The sequence below is a fragment of the Talpa europaea genome (assembly GCF_964194135.1).
Source record: "Talpa europaea genome assembly, chromosome: 8".
NCBI lineage: Eukaryota > Metazoa > Chordata > Mammalia > Eulipotyphla > Talpidae > Talpa > Talpa europaea.
Window position 1 is genome coordinate 111,882,785 of NC_140075.1, and position 20,559 is coordinate 111,903,343.

At 47.9% G+C, this 20,559-nt stretch overlaps 2 protein-coding genes across 2 annotated transcripts in view; one reads left to right on the forward strand and one right to left on the reverse strand.

The window, feature by feature from the left end:
• On the forward strand, positions 1-6,061 carry ERG28 (ergosterol biosynthesis 28 homolog; the record flags this gene model as incomplete). The annotated part of the gene is made up of 4 exons (XM_084240066.1): positions 1-133; positions 2,950-3,040; positions 5,738-5,856; positions 5,982-6,061. The coding sequence occupies 4 exons, from the start codon at positions 1-3 to the stop codon at positions 6,059-6,061; spliced, it is 423 nt and encodes a 140-aa protein (XP_084096192.1).
• A 5,391-nt stretch (positions 6,062-11,452) lies between these two features.
• Positions 11,453-20,559, reverse strand: part of FLVCR2 (FLVCR choline and putative heme transporter 2) — a gene marked incomplete at both ends in the record, with an annotated part of 49,092 nt that continues 39,985 nt past the window's right edge. The window contains 6 exons of the mRNA XM_084240308.1: positions 11,453-11,536; positions 15,356-15,411; positions 15,919-16,030; positions 16,174-16,279; positions 17,085-17,195; positions 19,921-20,024. Of these exons, the coding sequence (XP_084096434.1) occupies positions 11,453-11,536; positions 15,356-15,411; positions 15,919-16,030; positions 16,174-16,279; positions 17,085-17,195; positions 19,921-20,024 (573 nt within the window). The remainder of the gene's footprint in view (positions 11,537-15,355; positions 15,412-15,918; positions 16,031-16,173; positions 16,280-17,084; positions 17,196-19,920; positions 20,025-20,559) is intronic.

Consider the following 20,559-nt stretch of genomic DNA (forward strand, 5'->3'; position numbering starts at 1 on the left):
ATGGGCTGTTTCCAGAATGCGTTACGAAGCTGGCTGTTTATGACGTCCATCGTGGCCATGGGGGCCTCGCTGCAGTGCTTCCAAGACCACACCTTCCTCTATAAAAAACTCTACACTGGCAAGCCGGACCTTGGTAAGAAACCTAGTAACTGCATCCTTGGTGGGAGTGGCCTGAGTTGTGGTTTCCAGACCCAGCTGTACATCAGAATAACCTACAAATCTTCAGCAATCAAAAAACAGTGCCATCTCCCTTTCCAAGCCAATTTATTGAAACTTCACTTCAGGATTGGGCCGGGACATTTTTTTGAACTTTCTAGGTGATTCTACTACTGCCCCATCTACCTTTTGGCAGCCCCTGGAGTAACAGACTTCATGGATAACACTGGCCCCTTTCTCCCCACCAAGTTCCTCTGAATACCTCATTCATCTTACACTGCCATAGGCAGTTAGACTATAGAAGAGGCATTACCAGGTCAAGTAAGAAATAGAATGACTTGGTGATTCTGTGGTGCTCTACTAGAAAGCCAGAAAGAAGCTTTCCGATTATCTCCACCCTCTTCAGAAATCAGGCCATGGCACTCATGGTTTATAGTCCATGTTGCCAATGGAAAGTTACTAACCCAAGGTCTTCTCAAACCATGACAGAGTTCCTGAAAATTATCCAAAATTTCCTCCAAGTTAGCTCTCAAAATGAAATTTCAGAAGGCCCAGAGTCTTTTCCCAACTTCCCCGAGCCTCTCTGCTGATAGTGTTCACGTCCCAGCCTGTGCCTCCCTGCCTTGATGCACAGCTCCACTGAGCTGCAGCACCATTTCACAGCCACCGACAATTCTGTCACATTTATAGCTGACCCAGATTCAGGCTCTGACCTAGCTCATTTTTCTGCAATATATGTGTATAAAATATAACTAAGTAGGCTAAGACTCATTTTGAGCAAAGTTCAAATAAGCAGAGTAAAGAACCTGGGAAAACTGGCAGGTCGTTCTACTTTTTCACCTTCAAATGCTGCCCTCAGAGGGTTCAGGAACCCTCTATAGATTCACAGGTTTTTAGAGGTTACCTGCTGTGGCCCTTTTGAATTTAAAGTTGAGACCAAGACCCCCAGGGGTCATAAGACTTGGTGAAGGGCATTGAGTTGTCAGAAGAACTGTATGTGTGTCTGTCTGTGCGTGTCTCTTAGTCAGTCTCTAGCTCAGAACTAGAGCCAGGCTCCTCCCACAGGATCTGGGGTGCCCTGGAGCATCGGAGCATCCTGTACTGTTGTACCTGTTCTGGTTAGGGTAGGTGAAATAGTCCACTTTCATATCTCACTGACCTGAGAAATTGCCTCAGGTTTTTCATCAGAAGCACTATCAAATTGGTTTGTAAAGAGTGAAACCCAGCTAGATATCAGTTTGACATATGGAATTTCTTCTCACTGCCTTGGAAAGATATTCAGGTATCAGTGATTGGTTTCCATGAGCTGGAAAATCCTTAAAGTCCAAGAAAATATTAAAATAGGTGAAAGCCTGTCTGTATTGTCTCCTGAAATTTCTCGTGCTTAATAGACCAGCATCTCTGCTCTCACTGTTTTCTCAGTTCCAGCCACTGGTTGCCTTGATCAATGACTATACATTAAAATCACCTAGAGAAGAAGTTTTTAGAAAATAACCTCCAAAGAGCCTGATTTCATTGGTCTGGTACCCAGATCTTGGGAATTGTATTAAACTTCTTCAATTGATTTTAATAGATGCCAAGGTAAGGACCACAGCCATGACAAAATATGATCCAGGCGCTCAGGCAACATAGTTAATACAGCAGTGTGAGAACGAAGTAACCACAAGCAGAGTGGTCCTGGTAAATACCAAATACCAGTGCTTTGTTCCACTACCATGTGCACAGGAAACCAGCCTGTTTCCAGCTTTGTTCACTACAGACCTGGATTCAGGGCAAGACTCAAGCACTCAGGTCTCCCAGAATTTGAGTTCTCTCCTGCCTCAACCTTGAAAGTCTACTGACCTCCTAGGCATCTGGTTGTGACAGATCCCTCTGCAAGATTCCCCAACATCCTCCCAAATCTGTCCTGATCCAGGCTCATGGGCTTCCCCAGAACCAGAGTGGCTTCCAGAGGCAAAGGTGTAAACTACTACTTGTAGTACCGCCTAAGTGGGCTCTTTGTTGGATTTCAAATCTTGGAACTCCCCCATCAAACTATAGATATTTGAAGAGCAGCTGAGCCGTTCTCATTCAGGAATTCCTTCCATTCCTTCTAGTTCCCAGATGCAGTACCAGAACTTCCACTCTGCCCAGCCTAAGGGAGTTCAACTCAGTCCTGCCTCTCATGAACCACCAGGGAGGTAGGGGCGGCTTGAAGGGAACCCCAGCCCTGGCCTTGTCAACACTGTAGTGCCACCATCCCAGGCCAGGCAGATAACTAAAGGAATTGATTCGGGAAGACATATAAAGGAATCTTGGGCCCTCAGTAGATATGACAGGCCTTTAATGCTGAAGCAGGGAACCAGGTATGCAGGCAAACTGGCAGGTAGGGAGGCAGGCAGGCAGGCAGCAAGTGAACCCCCCCATACCTCTCTCCAATTTCCACAAGCACTAGTGTGCTCTCCCTCTTACTTCTCTCTAGTGTTCTCTTGGTCTCTCTCTCTCTCTCTCTCAATCTCGTAATAATCTCTCCCTACTTTTAGGTAAATGCACCCCAGGCTTCCCAGCCTCTCACCCAAGGTGTCCATAATCATAGGTGCACATGCCCTCTGCTCACACTTCTCAACCCCTGGTGTCTGCAGGCCCCCTGGTCACGTTCTCAAGTGCTTTTTGCACCAACATGATATCACATGTAGGCAATGAAACCTGGGAGGAAAGGAAGGCTGCCGGTGCCAGCCCCAGAGGCAGAAGGCGGCAAAGAGCCTGAGGAATTCCATTTTCCTTACAAACACGCATGCTCTTTTCTGCTCACAGTGAATGACCTCCACGCTCGGACCTTCGGGATCTGGACGCTGCTCTCATCAGTGGTTCGCTGCCTCTGTGCCATGTACATCCACAACAAGCCGTACGTCAAGGGAGAGCTTTAGCCTCCTTTTGTTGGAAATCGGGTGTTAGGCATACCTGCTGTTGTCCTCTCCTTAGACACCTGTTAATTTTGATATATCAGCCTAGACTATAGATGATTACAGGTTAATAGGTTCCATTTCTTCCAGGCCTAAAAAACATGATAGTCCTGACCTTTAAAGTGTCAAAATCCTTTGAAACTGGATAGCTGGTTGGCAGTGACATTGTCCAGATGCCTCCATCTTTACTAAAGCATCACCCTTTCTCCTACTCAAGAAATAGTGTGCTCTTTTTAGAGCAACCACCCACACTTACCTTATCCTCACATTCCTCCTTCAGAAACAGGAATGAACAAAAATTACAATCAATGGAAAAAAAGGAACCCACAAGTAAACTGCCATATGCTTATACAGAGTCCTTAGGTGAGGGTGGAAGAGAACCCGGGGCTGCACTGTGGTCTGCCTCTCCAGGGTACGCCAGCAGTCTCTAGTGTAGATGGTGTTGTAACTGAGTAACTGATTCTTGCCACTGGGGGGCGCCCTCTTTCTAACGATAGTCATCACCACAATCTGTTCAAGAGGTGCAGCATTAGCTTAAGTCCGTGGATGAGGCCACCAAAATGCCAGCTTCACTCTAAAATATTTCTCCATCTTATCCAAGTTTTCAGTATTTGGGGAAAAGAGGAGGTTGTGATATTTATCGAGCCTCTCTTATGCCAGAAGCCTTCATCTATATGACCTTGATTAAGTCTCTTAGCAGCCCTGGGGGATGGTGACTTTCATTCCTGATTTTTAGATCTACATATTAAAGACCCAATTAATTTAAACTTACTCAAGTGGGAAAATGGGATTTGAAGCAGGGCTACCTTCCCTGCAGCCCCTCTCCAACTTTTCATTATTTTTTTAAAGGTTTTGGTTTTTTTTTACAGTTTTAAGTTACTTGTTCTAGATTGACAAGTATTTTTGGAAGCAGTGTGGTTTAATGAAAACAGCCTGGGGCCGAGAATGAAAACAAGAAAAGGGGCTCCGGTCTCAGTTCATTGGGTAACTAGCTTCGTAGCAACAAGTTTATTATATATCTGTTCTTCATCTGTCAAAAGAGAGCAGTGTGTCTGTTCTCCCTCAGGAGGACTGAGGGAGGAGGGATTGAATCATCATTGTATAGACCTTGCCCATGATGGAGAATTGCCGCTGGGTATCAGAGGTATGGCATGTCTTGCTTGCTGTGCTTCTGGAGTGAACAGCTCAGACTTGTCTCCACCTGTGCTGCCCATTGACTTCCCCTCCTCCTGACACACCACAGTGACCCACGCTGACTGCTGTTTCCAGCCTTTTTGTAGCCCGGGACTTTGGTCCATGCACTTAGAATGTGCATCTGATTCTAGTCCCTTCCCAGCTGGACGCTCAGAATCCACTCCTCTACGTATGTATTAAGTGCATAAAAACATGTACAGGAATGAGGAAAATCAGATTTAAGGTAACGATTCCTTCTGGAGAGGGGGAAGCAGGAGAATGGGAATGGCATGGGATAAGGCTATCCAGGATGCTTTCACTGACATCTGTAAACGTTTTCTTTCTTAGAATAAAAATATCGGTAGCCAAAATGTGAAAATGGGGCCTCCCTGGTGGCGCAGCGGTTGAGCGCAGGGTTGCGAAGCTGCCCGCGGCCTTTGCGGCGCCGGTTCTATCCCCGGCTGCTCCCCGGCCAACTGAGGAGGGTCCCACATGGCGCGCAGACCTCTCCTGCCGCCAGCTGCTCCCCTCAGCAGTGTCCTTCGGTCCTTCTGCCTGCTCTGCTCCCCGCTCTGGCTCTGGTGAATTCTCTCACCCTCCCGCGCTTCTGACTGTACCCAGTGCATGTATAAACAAAACAAATAAATAAAACATGCCTCTATAAAAAATAAATAAATAAATAAATAAATAAATAAATAAATAAATAAATAAACAAAATGTGAAAATGTTCAGATCTGATGAAGCAGGGTATTAGTTTCAGAGAGGTTAATGATAGTCTTCTATTTATAATTTTGTGTATGTGTGAAACATTGCATAATTTAAAAAAAATTCATAGTAAAAAAAATGCACAAAGATATCAGCAATCCAAGTGACCTGTCATCCTGTAACTTGTTTTTTTTCCCTCTGCCTCATTGTCAAAACAGAGGACTTTCTCTTTCCATGAGGACCCTGTGTGATGTTTTTCTAGGCTAAAACACAAGAGTCAGCCCATATTGCAAGAAATTTGAAAGCCACAGAGAAGCGCTTGCTGCTCCATCCCTGTTCAGACCCGTCACTTGTGGCAGCCACCCTGTGAGCGTGGTCCACGACCCCCCTGCACGGCAGACTGGGATTGTAGGACCAAGCCAAAATAGGTAGAATTTGCAGCCTACACTGCCTAAAGTTGCCATCATCAAGACTCTGAGCTGCTCTAGCTTATTCCACTACCTTGCTAAGACTTGGAGAGCCACCTGGGATGCCTGTGCCATTCTCGGCTCAAGTTAGCAGTTGAAACTTTCATTTTTGCCCTAGCAGGGAATAAGTGAGTGTGATCAAATAACCAGCTCTTTCTCAAGACCAAGCCTCCTTTTTCTTTAGTCAAAGTCCCTTCCTGGAGTTTTATTGTATATATCACATTTAGCCACCACTTTTCCTCAGCACTGAACAAATAGTGCCTTCAGTTCTTATTTCTGTCTGCTCCCTTCTAGGCTCTACCACATTACACTCTGGACCTTCCTCATCGCCCTGGGACATTTCCTTTCTGAGGTGTTCATATATAGGACGGCGGCTCTCACGATTAGTGTCCTGACACCCATGTTTGTGGCAAGTAAGCATCTAACCACCTGGACCTCCCGCATGAAATGCCCAACCCTCCAGCCAGCACGGGAGAGCAGGCATGTGGGAGAGAGTACTGTGTTCATGCCAGCCGCTAATCTTTTGTCTCTATTCAAGGTCTCTCGATCCTGGCTATGCTAGCTGGGCTCAGATACCTCGAGGAGGACCCAGTATCCAGACCAAAGAAGAGGAACTGAGATCAGCATTACCACCTCCAAGACTTCATCTCCACCCTCGCTGTCCTCTTCTCTCATCCTCTCTCCTCTTAAATGTCTTCTTTTCTGTCCCATCATCAGCCCCTTTATTCCCTTCGAGCCTTTAACATTTTGGGTTTTTTTACATTAAAAAATTTTTTAGGATACTTGCATACAGAAAAGCATGTAATACGTCTGTACAATATAAAGAATCATCTTAAAATGGAAACTGTGCACCTCTATCCAGATCAGGATATTGCCAGCACCTCAGAAACCCCCTGATGGAGGCCAAGAGTAGAAAACTGGGAAAGGAGGCAGCACAGAGCAGAAACTGGCCAAAAGTTGGAGGTGGGGATAAAAGCGATGACTATAGTTGGTAAACCAGGTATAAAAAGATCCAGACCACAGATTGGGAGAGGAAGGTGGAAATTAAGGACCTTTGTAAAAATCTCAGGTCCTTTCCGTTCTACCTGGCCAAACCAAATACACAAATTCCTCAAGTGTGAAGTCGGGAGCACAGATGGGGAAAAGGGATATGGAAATTGAAAGTCTTTGTCCTTTGAAATCCACCGAGTAGAACCAAGTAAAGAAATGCCTTAATTGCCAACTGATAACAAGCTTCTGAAATCCCAAAGCCATCCACCTAAGCACCAACTGATAAACTCCTTAAAGCACCAACTGACAGCAGGTATCAAACTGCTGTAAACCATACAGAGGTTGAGGACCATTAGAGAATCGTCCTTTCAGATTCTGCCTAGTTAAACAAAAGTGAACTACTGCACAGACATGAGCCCCTCCCCACTGAAAGAGGATGATAAAAACACATGGCTGCCCCCTCCAAATGCAGCTCCAAATGCCTAGGACACTACGCAAGTGTCCTTGACTCTTCTCTCCTTTTCTACAAATAAACCTAGGTTTTGTTTTGTTTTGTTTTTTGTTTTAAATATATCTAAACGTCTCTGTCTTGTGGAGGAACTCCCCATGTGCCACTGAACGGGGAGCTCCGGTGAAACTTTCTGAGTTAACCCAGGCACCCCGCTCTCTGAACACCTCTCCAGACCAACATCACCACTCTGTGCTGCTCCCCCACCTGCAGCCTCTTCTAAGGCCCCGTTTCTGGTCTTCACTGTCTTCCTTTTATTTTCATCTTGCTTTGACATGTGTGGTGGGAAGCCCAGAACTATGAAGTTGCCTCACCGAGGGCAGCTGCCACCAAGGGCTGCTTCCAGGGCTGGTCCATCCAGGCCAGCTTGCTGCTTCTGGACCTGGAGCTGAGCCATCCAAGACCAGGCAGTTCTTCCAGCAAGGGCCCCCTGAGAGTGGCCATGGCTGGTCCCCTTCTGTGTACAGATGGGTCCGGGATGGAAGTCTGGACTCTTTTTACACTTCTGTATTTGCATAGTGAATTTTGCAATAAAGGGGAAAACCTCTACTCTGGTCCATCCTTATTCTTTGACCTCCGCTAAGCCGAGAGCACACCTGCCTCTGCCAAGCTCTGGCGTGGGCATGTCGCAGCCTTCAAACTGGCCAGGGCCGTCAGTAAGTAGGGCCTCTCTTGACCCAGGTACATGTGGTACTCCAGCTCCTGTTGCTAGCTCATTTCTCGTGAAGCCAAACTTCTTCCTCTCCTTCCCCATCTTCAAGACTCCTCAGTTCACCACTGAAAAGTCAAAAGCCTTGTTTTCTTCCCAAGAAAGAAACAGATTCTTGAGGAAAAAAAACTGGCAGGAAACAAAATCAGGCAGCATCAAAGAAACAGCTGCTTGGCCATGAGAGGAAGAAACCTAAACCCCAGTGCATTCACTAGATGGACAGTTGCCCTCCAGACACAAGCCCGAGGGCTCATGCTGGTCCAGCCTTCACACAGGGCGTGTAGATACCAGAGTCCATTATTTCAACAAAAACTGATTGGGCTCTTACACCATGCCAGACACGTAAGTAAGAGAAACGATGACGCAGGCAAAGGCCCTGCTCTCTAACCTTGTATTCAAGGAAACAACCTACAAGCCAATAGGGGAAAAAGAAGCCCTCAGATCAGAAAACAGGTGTTGTAAGATCCAGAGGGGGGAGGGGCGTGTGCATAACTTAGATCATCACAAAGGCCTCTCTGAGATAGGTTTTGGGCAAAGAATGGTATGCCCAGCCATCTGATGTCTTCAGATAGGAGGCATTTAGGGCAGAAGGAACAGCACCATCTGGAAGGTGGAAACAGGTCTTGTTCAAGGAGTAAGACCAGTGTGACTAAAGTATGAGTATGTTAGGAAGCGAAAGGTCAGAAAAGGAGGCAGGGAACTTGTGAGGCAGATAAAAGGCTTTACTGCATTGGGAATTCTTTATCACGTAAGGCTTTCAGGTTGAAAGGAATAAAACCTTTAGTTTAATCAAACATTGACCCACAAATTGAAGTTAAGAGCATTAGGGGCTTTAGGACTCAACTGTATGGTGCCAAAAGCCGTTGCGCAATTCTAGATGTCCCAGCCCCACAATCTAGAAAGATAGCTTGGCAGTATGAACTATCTCTCCCTTACCCACCAACTATTTGTTAAGTAATGAGTTAATATTTGTGTGTAGACCTCTTAGGAAAGATGTTCTGCACCCTTCAAGCAGGCATCATAGAAATGTGATTTCAGAAGAAGAATCAAAGTATGAATACTGGATTTAACAGCCCAGGCTTGGCCACCTTCCCAGTTGATTTAAAGTAGAATGGAAATGCTATCTCTCGGGCCTCCCGGGTGGCACAGCGGTTGAGCACTGGGCTGTGAAGCTGCCCGTAGCCTCTGCAGTACCGGTTTGATCCCCAGCTGCCGGCGGCGAGTGTCCCACATGGCGCGCAGACCTCTCCTGCCGTGCCCTCTGCTCCCCTCAGCAGTGTACTTCGTCAGTCTGCCTGTTCTGTTCCCCGTTCTGGCTCTGGTGAATTCTCTCACCCTCCCGCACTTCTGACTGTACCCAGTGCTTGTATAAATAAATAAATAAATCTTAAAAAAAAAAAAATGCGCTCTCTCTCTCTCCAGCCAAGAATTGCTGTCAGATGCAGTGCCAGAAAGGCACCCTACTCTAGCAAGGAAATGTACAGAAAACTGATAGCAGCAGCATATCCAAGTAACAGACATAAGGTGAACACAGCTGAGAAGGGAGAATCACCAAACAACTGATCCTTGAATAACATAGAGTTAGCGACACCAAACCCAGCACTGTCAAAAATTCATGTACACATTTTGGGTCCCCCAAACTTAACTCTAGTCGTCACTTACATCCATGGAGGATTGGTCTGAACCCCCAGCCAGCACCCAGATTTGCAGATACTCAAGTCCTTTATAGTTGATCCTGCATGTGAGGATCCAGACAATTGCGGTTGTCAGTTGATTGGGTAAATGCAGAGCCTTGGGATACTGAGGGCCAGCTGTATTGAAAATAAATCCGTTTATAAGTGGACCCACACCATTCAAATCTTTCTTGTTCAAGGGTCAACCGTAAGTACAACAGAAGAAAAACGGTAACAGAATTGAAGATGCCAAGCCTGTGGACACTGCCAGTGCAACGGGTGTGTGCTAGAACACTGGCAGAACAAACTTGAGCCACCCTTGGGGACAGAGCCAGATAAAACAGTGGCTGCAGTCACCCGTAGTCACACGGATGGACTGTTCATGTGTACACAGTCCAAAAATGGTCAGGGTCAAGTGTTGGCCCTGAGTTGCCACATAGACCAACAGCAAATGTACAGCCTTGTCTTTAATCATCACCCACTAGGGTGGTAACATGTCAACAGGAGGCCGGAGAAACACCCAGTCCTCTTCCCAGACGTCAGCCTCAGGGCCTACCAAAAACCATCCCTGCCCCACCCAAGACCAGGCCAACCACATGGAGACTCTCTTATTGCTTTAAAACATCTGGTATCACAAATAGAAAACACAAATTATGTTTTTAAAATACAGCAATGGATTCAGTGAACGGTAATATATTTGAAGGGGATAAGAGTGAACACCTTTCTCCTTATTAAGAAGTGAGGCCGATTCTCTCTCCACTTCTCTTCCACCCTTACACTCCCCTCTCCAGAAGTGTGAACTGGTATTACACACAGACACACACCCCACCACGCTCCCCTCAGGGGCCATGACCCAGCACCCCAACATTGTTGCCAGCGCCAGCTGCTCTGATGTGCCAAGACCAGAGCGGTGGTCACAGCCGCTCAACACAAGTCACCCAAATGTCTTCTTCTGAGGAGACACTACAAACGCCTCCAAGGAGAGCCAGGCAGCAGGCTAGGCAGGGGGAGGTCAGCTTCAGGTGGTGAAAGGGACATCTGGCAGATAATCACTAGAAGGCAGGAGGATCCAGTGCAAACACTGTCTCCACCAGGGGTGGGAGGCTCTTAATTCAAGTAATTTCTAATCCAGAGGTCACCCTTCCTTCTGCCCATTTCCCTCTCATCTCTCAGAAGCAGCTTTGGATGTGCCAGGGTGGAATGAAACAACATTAATTTTCAGGAAAGATTACAGGAGTTGGCTGGGATTCCCCTCCATCCAGAGGCACTGAGACCAATGACTGAGATCCTGGAGGACTGCCCGGAGGAAGGTGCCACGGGGGACTATGGCACACACAGAAGTGCCTGGGCAAGTCTCCTTTTGTAGAGAAGAACCTTCCTGTTTCCAATCAAGCTACCCCAGTCCCCAAATATAGGCCTTCACTCAGAAGGGGGTCCCCAGCCCCTCGCACGCCTAGGTGGCTGACGCTCCAGAATCAGTTTCTCCTTCACGGCCACAACAAAGATTTTGTCAAGTTTATTGGTGTTTGGTTTGGTCAGCTCTTAGGAAAGAGGGTTTGGGAACAGACCCCAACATCGGGCCAGGAGAATCGAGGCCCAGGGTCCCCACAGGTTTGTTCTGATGGAGCTTGTTCAGATGTCGCTTTCTCTTCACCAGAAGTTGAGTGGTGAGTCTGACGAGAGTGACCCTCCCCAGAGCAGCTGCTGCTCCTTAGAATAGGGGCATCTAAGGATCCGAAGGCACTAGAAGAAGTTAAGATCCTGAAAAAGCGTTCTTTCCTTGATAATGTTGCAGGTTTCTCCATGAGGGGCCGAGGAGCAGAGGGAAGGAAGGCACCAAACAGGAGGGGCTCCACGCCCCTCCACCCGCCTCTCCCAACACCAGTTCCAGGAACCTAGAAGGGGAGGCGGGAACAGGCCCAGATTTGGTGAGAGGTGCCGTTTCCCCAAAACAGCCATGCAGGCTCCGCAGCGGGTTCTAGGAGGCATGGGCGCTGCCTTCCAGGCCCCAGATATCCCAGCTGGTTCCCTCCAAAAGCTGCTCCGGTGAAGAGCTTTGGCTGGCAGTGCTAGTGGTGCTGCCTGAGGAGGTGGGCATGCTGTTCCTGAGTGGCCACCAGCTTCTTCCCTCAGACATGCTCCTCAGAAACAATAGTGGGCACCTTGCTGTTGTTGCTAATTACCTCCTCTTCCTCCTCTTCCTCCTGGAGCTTCTACAAGGCAAAATAAGCAGGCGCCATTAGGTGAAGAGGCACAGGATTCTGTCCAGGCAGGGGCAGCTGCCTGTCAGTAACTGCATGATCAGCAGGGAGGCAAGAGCCAGGGGCCACGGGGCATCCCCAGAACAAAGGTATGAAGGAGAATAGCCACCACTGCCCCACTCCCTCCCCCCCCACCCTACACACACACACACACACACACACACACACACACGAATACCAAAGAACAAAAAACAGCAGACCCCTCTGGTGCCACAGCCACTACAACCGTCACTGAGTCCCACAGTACCACTGTTTCATTTTCAGGACCCAAACAGAGGCAAACCCCACTCTCCTTCCCCAATCAGACAGCCTGAAACTCCCCCGGACTGACCAGTGCAGCTGCCAAAGTGCCAAGTGTGCTGCTGCTCAGAATTTCCAACTACCCACATTTGGAGGCAGCCCTCAGAATGAAGAATATTATTATAAAGTAGATGGGGCGGAGGTAACAAAGATTTTACGAAGGTGAGATGCATAATTGCATCTGCAAACTCAAAGGCTACATGACACAGCCCCACCCACGATTTTTGGTCATTTTCATTCTTGGGGAGCATGGATGGCACAGGCTTAGTTAACAGGGAAGAGTCCTCTGGGCCATACTTGTGAGATGGGTTTGGAATGAAAATTGCCTGTGGGGCCCCGAGGTGATGATGCCACCTTGGGCGTGTCTGCTATTTTAAGGAGCACTTTGCTTCATCTAGTTCATCTCGTTAGCAAGGAGGCCTGCACAGGCAAAGCACGGCACAGCCTACTCTGTGAGGGCTGGAGGACCGTGTGCAGGGCCAAGCTACAGCCTGGAGTCAACCAGACAAATGGCGCTTTCTTCCCCAGGGAGTATCTCAAGGTCAGTCCATTGCAATGGCAACAGCTGCAGAAATCCAACCTTCCCATCCTTAAGCTTGCTAACATTTTGGCACCAAGCCAGCCTCAACCATGAGAAGACTTTGTCCAGACAATGAGCAGCCTACTTAAGTCAATCATCAGTCTCTCTTCTCTCCCAGACACACAAGCACATGTGCACACACCTGCCTCCTCCAAAACCATCACCTTGAAATCAGAAACACAGGTTAGTGGGCATGGATGCACAGCCCCCTTCTGAGGCCAAGAACTACCAACTGGAAGGAATGTGAAAGTACAAGCCAAGATTTTTACAGTCAAGGTCAGTCATTACGTCCATTCCCATTCTGGCTCTTTTTACTGAAACTATGCACTGCCATGATGAGAATGAGCAGCTCTGGCCAGATCTGCTGCATGTGTCCTGTCTTCACCTGGCTCTGACAATGCGTGTTCCAGGGAATCACAGTCACTGCCACCCAGGGATGCTTTGTGGCTTCCCTGGTGTCAGCCCATTATGACCCCATCCTCCCCATAACAGCAGTCACCCCAGATGCAGGTGAGCTCCAGAGATGCAGAGTGAGTTATTCAGCACAATCCCTGGACTAGATTACTATTACTTCTATTATCCCTCATGCTAACTCCTACCGTGATCCATAAACCTGGTCCATGTGCATAAAGACCTGGATGCAGGAAGAGTGAAATATTGAAACAACCTCAAACTAAACGAGGAGATGGAAAAATACATACATAAGCCATAAGGTTGTAGAATGGGATGGAACGGAAAGGCTGTCGGATTGCATTAAGCAAAAACCCAATGTGCATAGACACCCCAGAGAGAAATGCAAAATGGATTAAAATGTTACTAAGTTCACTCGAGTTAACCTAGCATGATATAGGTTATAGGTTATAGGTCGCCTTTACTTCTAATTTGCCTATATCTACCAACATAAACAGCTGTAAACACAGAAAATTTCATGCCATATGACACAGTACATCACATTCCAAGTTGAAACATCTCTATCCTTTTGCACAAGAGGTACTTTTCCCAGGCTCACTATATTTTCACCAACGTGTTCCAAGACACGATGTTCCCATGCATGTGGCACAGTGACAGCCCATGTCCACAGCGGTGACGGCACGCGCCTCCCACCAGGCTAGGGACTCCCACTCCACGGCTACCCTGTGCCCCAGTGAATTTCCAGTGCAAGGTTCCCTACTCTACCAGCCACCTGCTACTGCCCGCCAGCTCCAGAGTATGATACCTGAGGACAAGTAGTAAAGAATTTACCATTCTTGTCTATCTGCCAACACGTATCCTCACAGGGCTAAGTTAACCTTTTTTGGATACCATTTTTTGCCATAGAAAATTGGTAGTCTTCAGAATGATAGGCACTCAGGGTTGGCACGCATGCACTGCTATTCCTAAGGAGCCGTGTAAATGGGTAGTACGGGCAGTACCTTTCTAGACAACAGTGCAGCAACAGTACATATCAATGTCTTAGAAATGTGCACAGACACTGAACCATTTCTCATGGGAATTCTGTGCTTAAGAACAAGCACAGAGGGCCTCCCTGGTGCCACAGGGGTTAAGACACAACCTATGAAGCTATCAGCAGCCATATCAGCACAAGTTCGATCCCCAGCCCGGGGGCTGCCCACATGGCTCAGCGGACCTCTCCTGTCTCGCCCACTGCCCCCCTCAGCAGTGTACTTCAGTCAATCCACCTGTTCTGTTTCCCACTCTGTCTCTGGTGAATCCTCTCACCCCCCACACCTCCGGCCTGTACCCCAGTTCTTGTATGCATGAATAAATAAATCTTCAAAAAAAAAAAAAAGAAAGAACAGGCACAGAGATTCAGCTTTCAGGACACAAATCATAGCATTGGCTGTAACAACAATTAGAAATAACCTTAATGTCTACAGACAGGAAAAATGTGAAATCATGGTTCATCCATATAGCGGAACAGCAGTCATGAAACATATATTGTAAAAGACGAAGGACCTGATAGTATTTGTAGAAAAGCAGATACAATAGGACTCCCTTTTTGTTTGAAAAATACATATGTGTCTGTGTATACATATGTATGGACGTATCCATGCATATATTTCTCTATATGTACACACACATGTAGACATAGACATAAAAAAGTGAATGCAAAAAAATTGCATCTCACCCTTTAGATGATGGTATTACAGGGTGATTTTTAAATTTCACACACTTCTATATTTTTTTCAGGTTTTCTACAAAGAATACATATTACCTCTGAATAAAATTTTTTTTCTCTAACAAAATAGCCCACTTTTACTCCCGAGATTTGAATTTTCTTTCATCCTCACTCAGGGTTGATAGCAAATAATTCAGTTAAAATGGTTCCCAGCTGATTAAAGCATATGGGAAACACTTTTCTGTTCTAGATCATACTCTGGGCCCTGCCCTTCTACCACTGTCTCTCCTGCTTCCTGACTTGTCCTCTTAGTGTCTCGCTGGCAAGCTGTTGGCTTCAGCCCCTCCATCCTCGCGGCACTGCCTCAGGGCTGTCACGTGCCAGGAGAGTCACTGCCTTGGGCCACCACCACTGGGACAGGCGCTCACCCTTACCTCCCCTGTCTTTGACCCCAGGTTGAAAGTCCAAGAGCCAGGGCCTCAGGACTTGGCTCATGTTTCAAGCGGTGGGTACTGCTTAGGACTGACAGCAGTGACCCTGGAAACCAAAGCAGGGAGTCCGGGAGGTGGGAAGGAAGCAGGAGAAGAGCAGGGAAAAGCAGTGCCACAGCCATGTACCCCCTGAGAAAACTGGGTGCCATGTTTGTGAGCGCTGAGCTGGTCACCACCCAACCAGCCCACTCTGAGAGCTCCCACTCTCCTCACCCCGGCTGCCACACCCTCAGCAGAGCCCGAGCCCCAGATCTCAGCCAAGTTAGCTCCCTCCTACTCACATTCTCAGGCATTTCATTGTTTGCTTTCTGCCTCCGGAGATCTGCCCTAATGAATGCTGAGAAGAAAGAGCAACAGAGACTGTTATGAAACAGATCAATGATCAAGTTCATCCAAGAGAAGGAGCCCTTATTTTCCTAAGGGTCATAGATATGTATTCCAGACCAACTTCAGATCTAGGGAGCTGATAAACTTGATAAAGCCCAGGGATCTGTGATGTCCCTAACAGGCAAAAGTCAACGAGGACAGCCTTCATTTATAGATTGCTTACGTTTGCCAGGGCGCTTGCACACAGATCTAAGCCTCACAACAATCCCATTTTACAGATTAGAAAACAGGCCCCCAGAGGTTGGCCCACGGTGTCACACTCTGGGATTCAGACAAGGGTCTTCTGGCTCCAAAGCCTTTGCTTATTAGTAAACAAGCCCTCCCCTCTGTACCCTGCATGGGTACTCCCAATCTGTACAATCATTTTAGACACTGGGGTACACTGGGGTACCAAATTACCTGCAGCCTAAGCCCATAAGCAGCCTCAGCCTCTCCTTGTCCTCAGGCCCCAACTCACCAGTGAGGCACGTTCCAAGGGTAAGGAAAACACACAGGAAGATATTCCCAAACATGGTTCCATAGTGGTCAATGATCTGGCCCTGGGAGATGGTGAAGATGATCCCGAATACCTGGAAAGGCACAAAGACTGGAAACAAGGATCCAGCCCACTAGCCCGGGGCAGGGGAGGGGGGTTATTCACGGCAATAATGCAGTGTCTGCAGCGGCCAGGCCAGGCAGGGGACAAAGAACCACTGCTTTGGGGCTACTCTACCTGGGCAGACACGTTGAGGAGACCAGAAGACATGCCTTCCGATTCTGGGTATGTCAGTTCCACAGCAAACTCAAATCCCAGGGGAAGATAGCCGGTCATGAAGAAACTAAAGAGCAGAGCAAAGACAAGGTGAAGGAGAGCTCGTAGGACAGGAAGGGTGGGTTCCTACCCCAAGCTTCCCCTTATTTCCTTCCAGAGAAAGACTATGTATCTATCTATCTATGTGCCAGTTTCTCTCTCTCTCTCTCTCTCTCTCTCTCTCTCTCTCTCTCCCACCCTTTCACACAGACACACACACACACACACTCTCACACACACACACACACACACACATACTGCCCACAGAAAAATAACTGGGAGATGGAATTGAGACCTCCATGGAAGGCTTACTGCTTCCTACGCTTTCTCATACAACAGGCCTAGAATGTTCCAATATAATTTCTTGTGCAACGCATCTTGCTGCCTTCACATCTACTATCTCTCAATCCTTCCAACAAGAAGCAGGCTACTCTTTGATTACAAGTGAGGAAACTGAGGCTTAGCATGTTTGAGTGACATGCTTGTAAAGGTCCAACAGACGATCAGCAGCAGAACTAAAACCGGGACTCAGAGTTCTGATTCCAAGCCTAAGTACTTTCAGTGACTCCAGGTTGTCCCAGACAGAGCTGAAAAGGACTCTCAACAATTGTGTGCCTCTCAGAGGTCTGTGAAGGGCATACTTCATTCCCAACAGCAAGGGTGGGCCTGGAAGCCCCAACTGCCTTTTGAAGTGCTAAGTGAACAAGACCTCTGGACACTATTGCTATATCTCAGAGGTCAGTAAGAAGGCAGCAGAAAGAGCTATAATATTCCGAGCATATCAGCAGGCTGAAGTGGTGTTTTCTAGTTAACAGCTTAGAGATGAAACTTACCCCATTGTGCCAGCAGTGATGAACACCACCCATAGATGTCCCAGCTGCAAGGTAAACGTGTACACCACCATGCCCACCAGAGTCATGATGTAGACCACCAGGGTCGTCTCCCTACAAGCAGAGGCAAGAAAGCTGAGGCACGCTCTGGTCTTTAGCAGGATTCCCGAGGCATGCATTCATTCCACAAGTATCTATCAGGCCCCTGCAGGGTGACAAGCCCTCTCCTGTGCACTGGGACATCCACCCTCACAGGACTTTCAGTCCAAGCAGCTGATGGGAAGAGAACCATGATCCACAAGTAATTGATGGCACCGTGGTCAGTGCTACAGGGTCAGACCAGGGAGGATGCGACACAGGCAGGTGGGACACAGCCCTCGCCTTCCCTAGTCCTCAACCAAAACACAAATAGCACAAACACCAGCTCTGATCACAGTCCCCTTGACTCTGCTGGAAGCTGTAAACTGACTTGTGGGTTCTCTATCATCTGCAACCTCCCTCTGTGGCCACTTGCACAAGCACAGCTTGCCCTGCTGAATGGGAACTGCTCGCTCTAGACAGCAGGAATTCTCCAGCCTAAGGGCCAGCAAAACCTCCATCTGCTCAATTATAGTTCCCTGCACGGGTTCTCTCCGAAAGACCATGGCAATGTGCCCGTTCTGTTCCGGGCTCCCTCGGCTGGGGCCCCTCTCCTGTGTCTCCCCACATGTCGCCCACCGAGGACTCTGCCTTCTTCTCCTGCACAACCTGGCACGGGACACGGGGTCTGACATCCTCTGCCCTCCTGCCGCGCAGACAAGGAAAGCTGAAAGTCTTTCCATGTCTCCTCAGAAGCCAGAAACATGACACACGATAGTTACATCAAATAATTTCATCACTGGGGCCAGACCTTCTGTAAAGCACTTTACATGCATTGGTTATTTCACTCAACCTTGCCAAAGCCCTGCAAGAAATGTATGATAATCCCTGATTTTACAAATGAGGAATCTGAGACTCGACTCATTCAGTTAGTTGTCCAAAGTCACCTGTTGAGTGAAATGCAGAGCTAGGATTTGAAACGTGTGTTCTTTCTACCACTGCGTACAGGAATGATAACATACTATGTGGTGGCACCTTTGCAAAAGTTCAAGGCCAGAATCAGAGTCACCCGACTCTGCAGGATGCTTTGCCTCAAACAGCTGTGAGGATAAAGCACAAAGGAGGTCCCTCCTGCGCTCTGCTCTTCTCATTCTAGCCCCATCCACTCTGGAGAAAGCGATTTCTTGGACACCAGTTTCTCCCTGATCCCACGAACTCATAAGATACAGGAACTTTCTTTTACTATCTTTCTTTAACCACTGCCTCATATAAAACTACTGACCATTTAGGTAGGAAAAGCATCTGTAATCCCAGCTTGAGACAAGGGACCAGACCACCCAACTCCCAGCCTCCAACCAGACCCGACAAATCCGGGAGCCTCAAGGAGAACTGCACTGAAATGACCAGGTCACAGAGCTCTCACAAGCTCTCCCGGGGCTTGTCCTGTCTCGGCCTGGGCTGTGGCACTGGGAGGGGATGCCTAGTGCTGACCGCTAGATCTTGGCCTCCAGTGATTCAAGGAACTGATGATTTCTGGTGAAGAGGGCTGAGGAAGTATCCTTCCCAGAACTTTCACTGTATTTTTCAATTCATCCGAAACATCTGCTGCCCACACCCAAGTGCAGCTGACATTCCAATCCCTCCCTTCCCCTGCCACGGAGGAAGCCCGGGGGGAAAGGGACACTGCCGTTTACCGGTTCGGGGGCAACCAGTCCACACTGCGCTCGTCTATTATGGTCAAAGCAAGTAATCAACAGACGGCAGAGGCAAGGCAGCGGCCAAGCCCCACCAGCAGTAATGAAGTCGACCGGACTCTCTGTGCTGTTCCAGGCGTGGCCTCAATTGGCCTTTGACGAGGGTGGCCAGAGTGGTCCTGGTCTGGCTGGAGCCACACAGAAGCGGGCTTGTGTGGCAAAGAACAGCTCTGCCACTGTCTCCGGACACTGGAAACATTGGAGGCCTTGACAAAACAACCCAGAATGCCACCCAACCCCAGCACAGGACAGTCCTGGCAGCTGCCCCACCAGGTAGCACTAATTGAGCACCCAGGGCATGCAGAACACTGAAAGATGCAACAAGGGAAGGAGTACTTCTGAGTACTTTTTGCCAAGGCTGCCTACTGAAAAGAGGCACCCAGGTTGCTTTTGACAAATGCGGTCCCCCTAGAGAAGTTGCATCCATGAGGGTGTCCAGTTATCTATGTATTTAATATGCATCCTGGATTAGCCAGGCATACACTAAAATCTCAGAAAGACTGCTCTGGGCTCTCAGAACCACATTAAGCATTCAGACCCAAAGCACACCTTATTGATTAATAAGATAGAAGCAATTGCAAGTTAAGGCTCTGCAAACTGGAATAAACACTGGGTGCTATGGGGATCCAAGATGAGCTGGGGGACAGAGCAAGGCATCACCTCATTTCTCCACACTTTGAGGTTTCCACAAACTTTCCAACTGCTAGCATTTTTCCACATTCATTTTCATTTCACTCTCATCTACCCTTGCACAGGCCACCTGGGGGGGGTAGAGGGGGTATGGCACCAGGCCTCTGTGTAGCTCTCTGTTTTCTAAGACACTCATGAGACAGGTATGGTTTCCCTCATTTAAAAAAAAAAAAAAAGAGGAAAAGGAGACTCAGAGAAGTTAAGAACTTAAGACCTCCTACCTGCTGTGCCCAAGCTTGTGGAGCCTTACTGAGAATGAATATGTCATTTCAAATCATGAGTCCCCGACGGTCAGCTGGAGAGGAAACACCACTTACTTGTAGGTTTTGGACCTGTCCAGCCAGATGCCCGAGATCATGGCCCCAAGCATTCCAGCGATGATGATGGTCAGGCCAATTCTTCCAGCATTGACTTCCTCCCCCTGGGAAAACCACAGTCCCAGTGATGCCCCAAGGATGCAACAAAACCTCAGACGACACAGTCACCACAAGGCCAAGGGACAAAGGCAAGTAATGAGCCCACACTCAGAAGGTATCGGACAGGAAGGCCTGTTGGGAAGCCGCCAGCAGGAGGAGAGTCCTAGAACAGCAGCTTCTCCCCACACCATATAATCCCAGATGCTGGGTGAGCAAATCCTGTCCTTAGGGCCACTTTTAGACTTCTTTTTTAATTTAATCCTATGGCAACCCTTTCTTTTGTCTTGTTTATTATTATCCTCATTTCACAGATGAGGAAACTGGTACTATATATATTCAAATATTCCATATTTAGGTTTTTGAGTTATCAGTACCAAAAGGGATAGGAAGACAACAATAACATATTTTTGAGTGCTTATTGTGAGCTAAGCAGCTAAAGATTTTGCATAATCATCTCACTTCATTCTTATAATTCTCTATTATAAGGTTAGGCATCAATTCCCCAATTTACAGATCAAGAAACTGAGCTCCAGGGCTTCA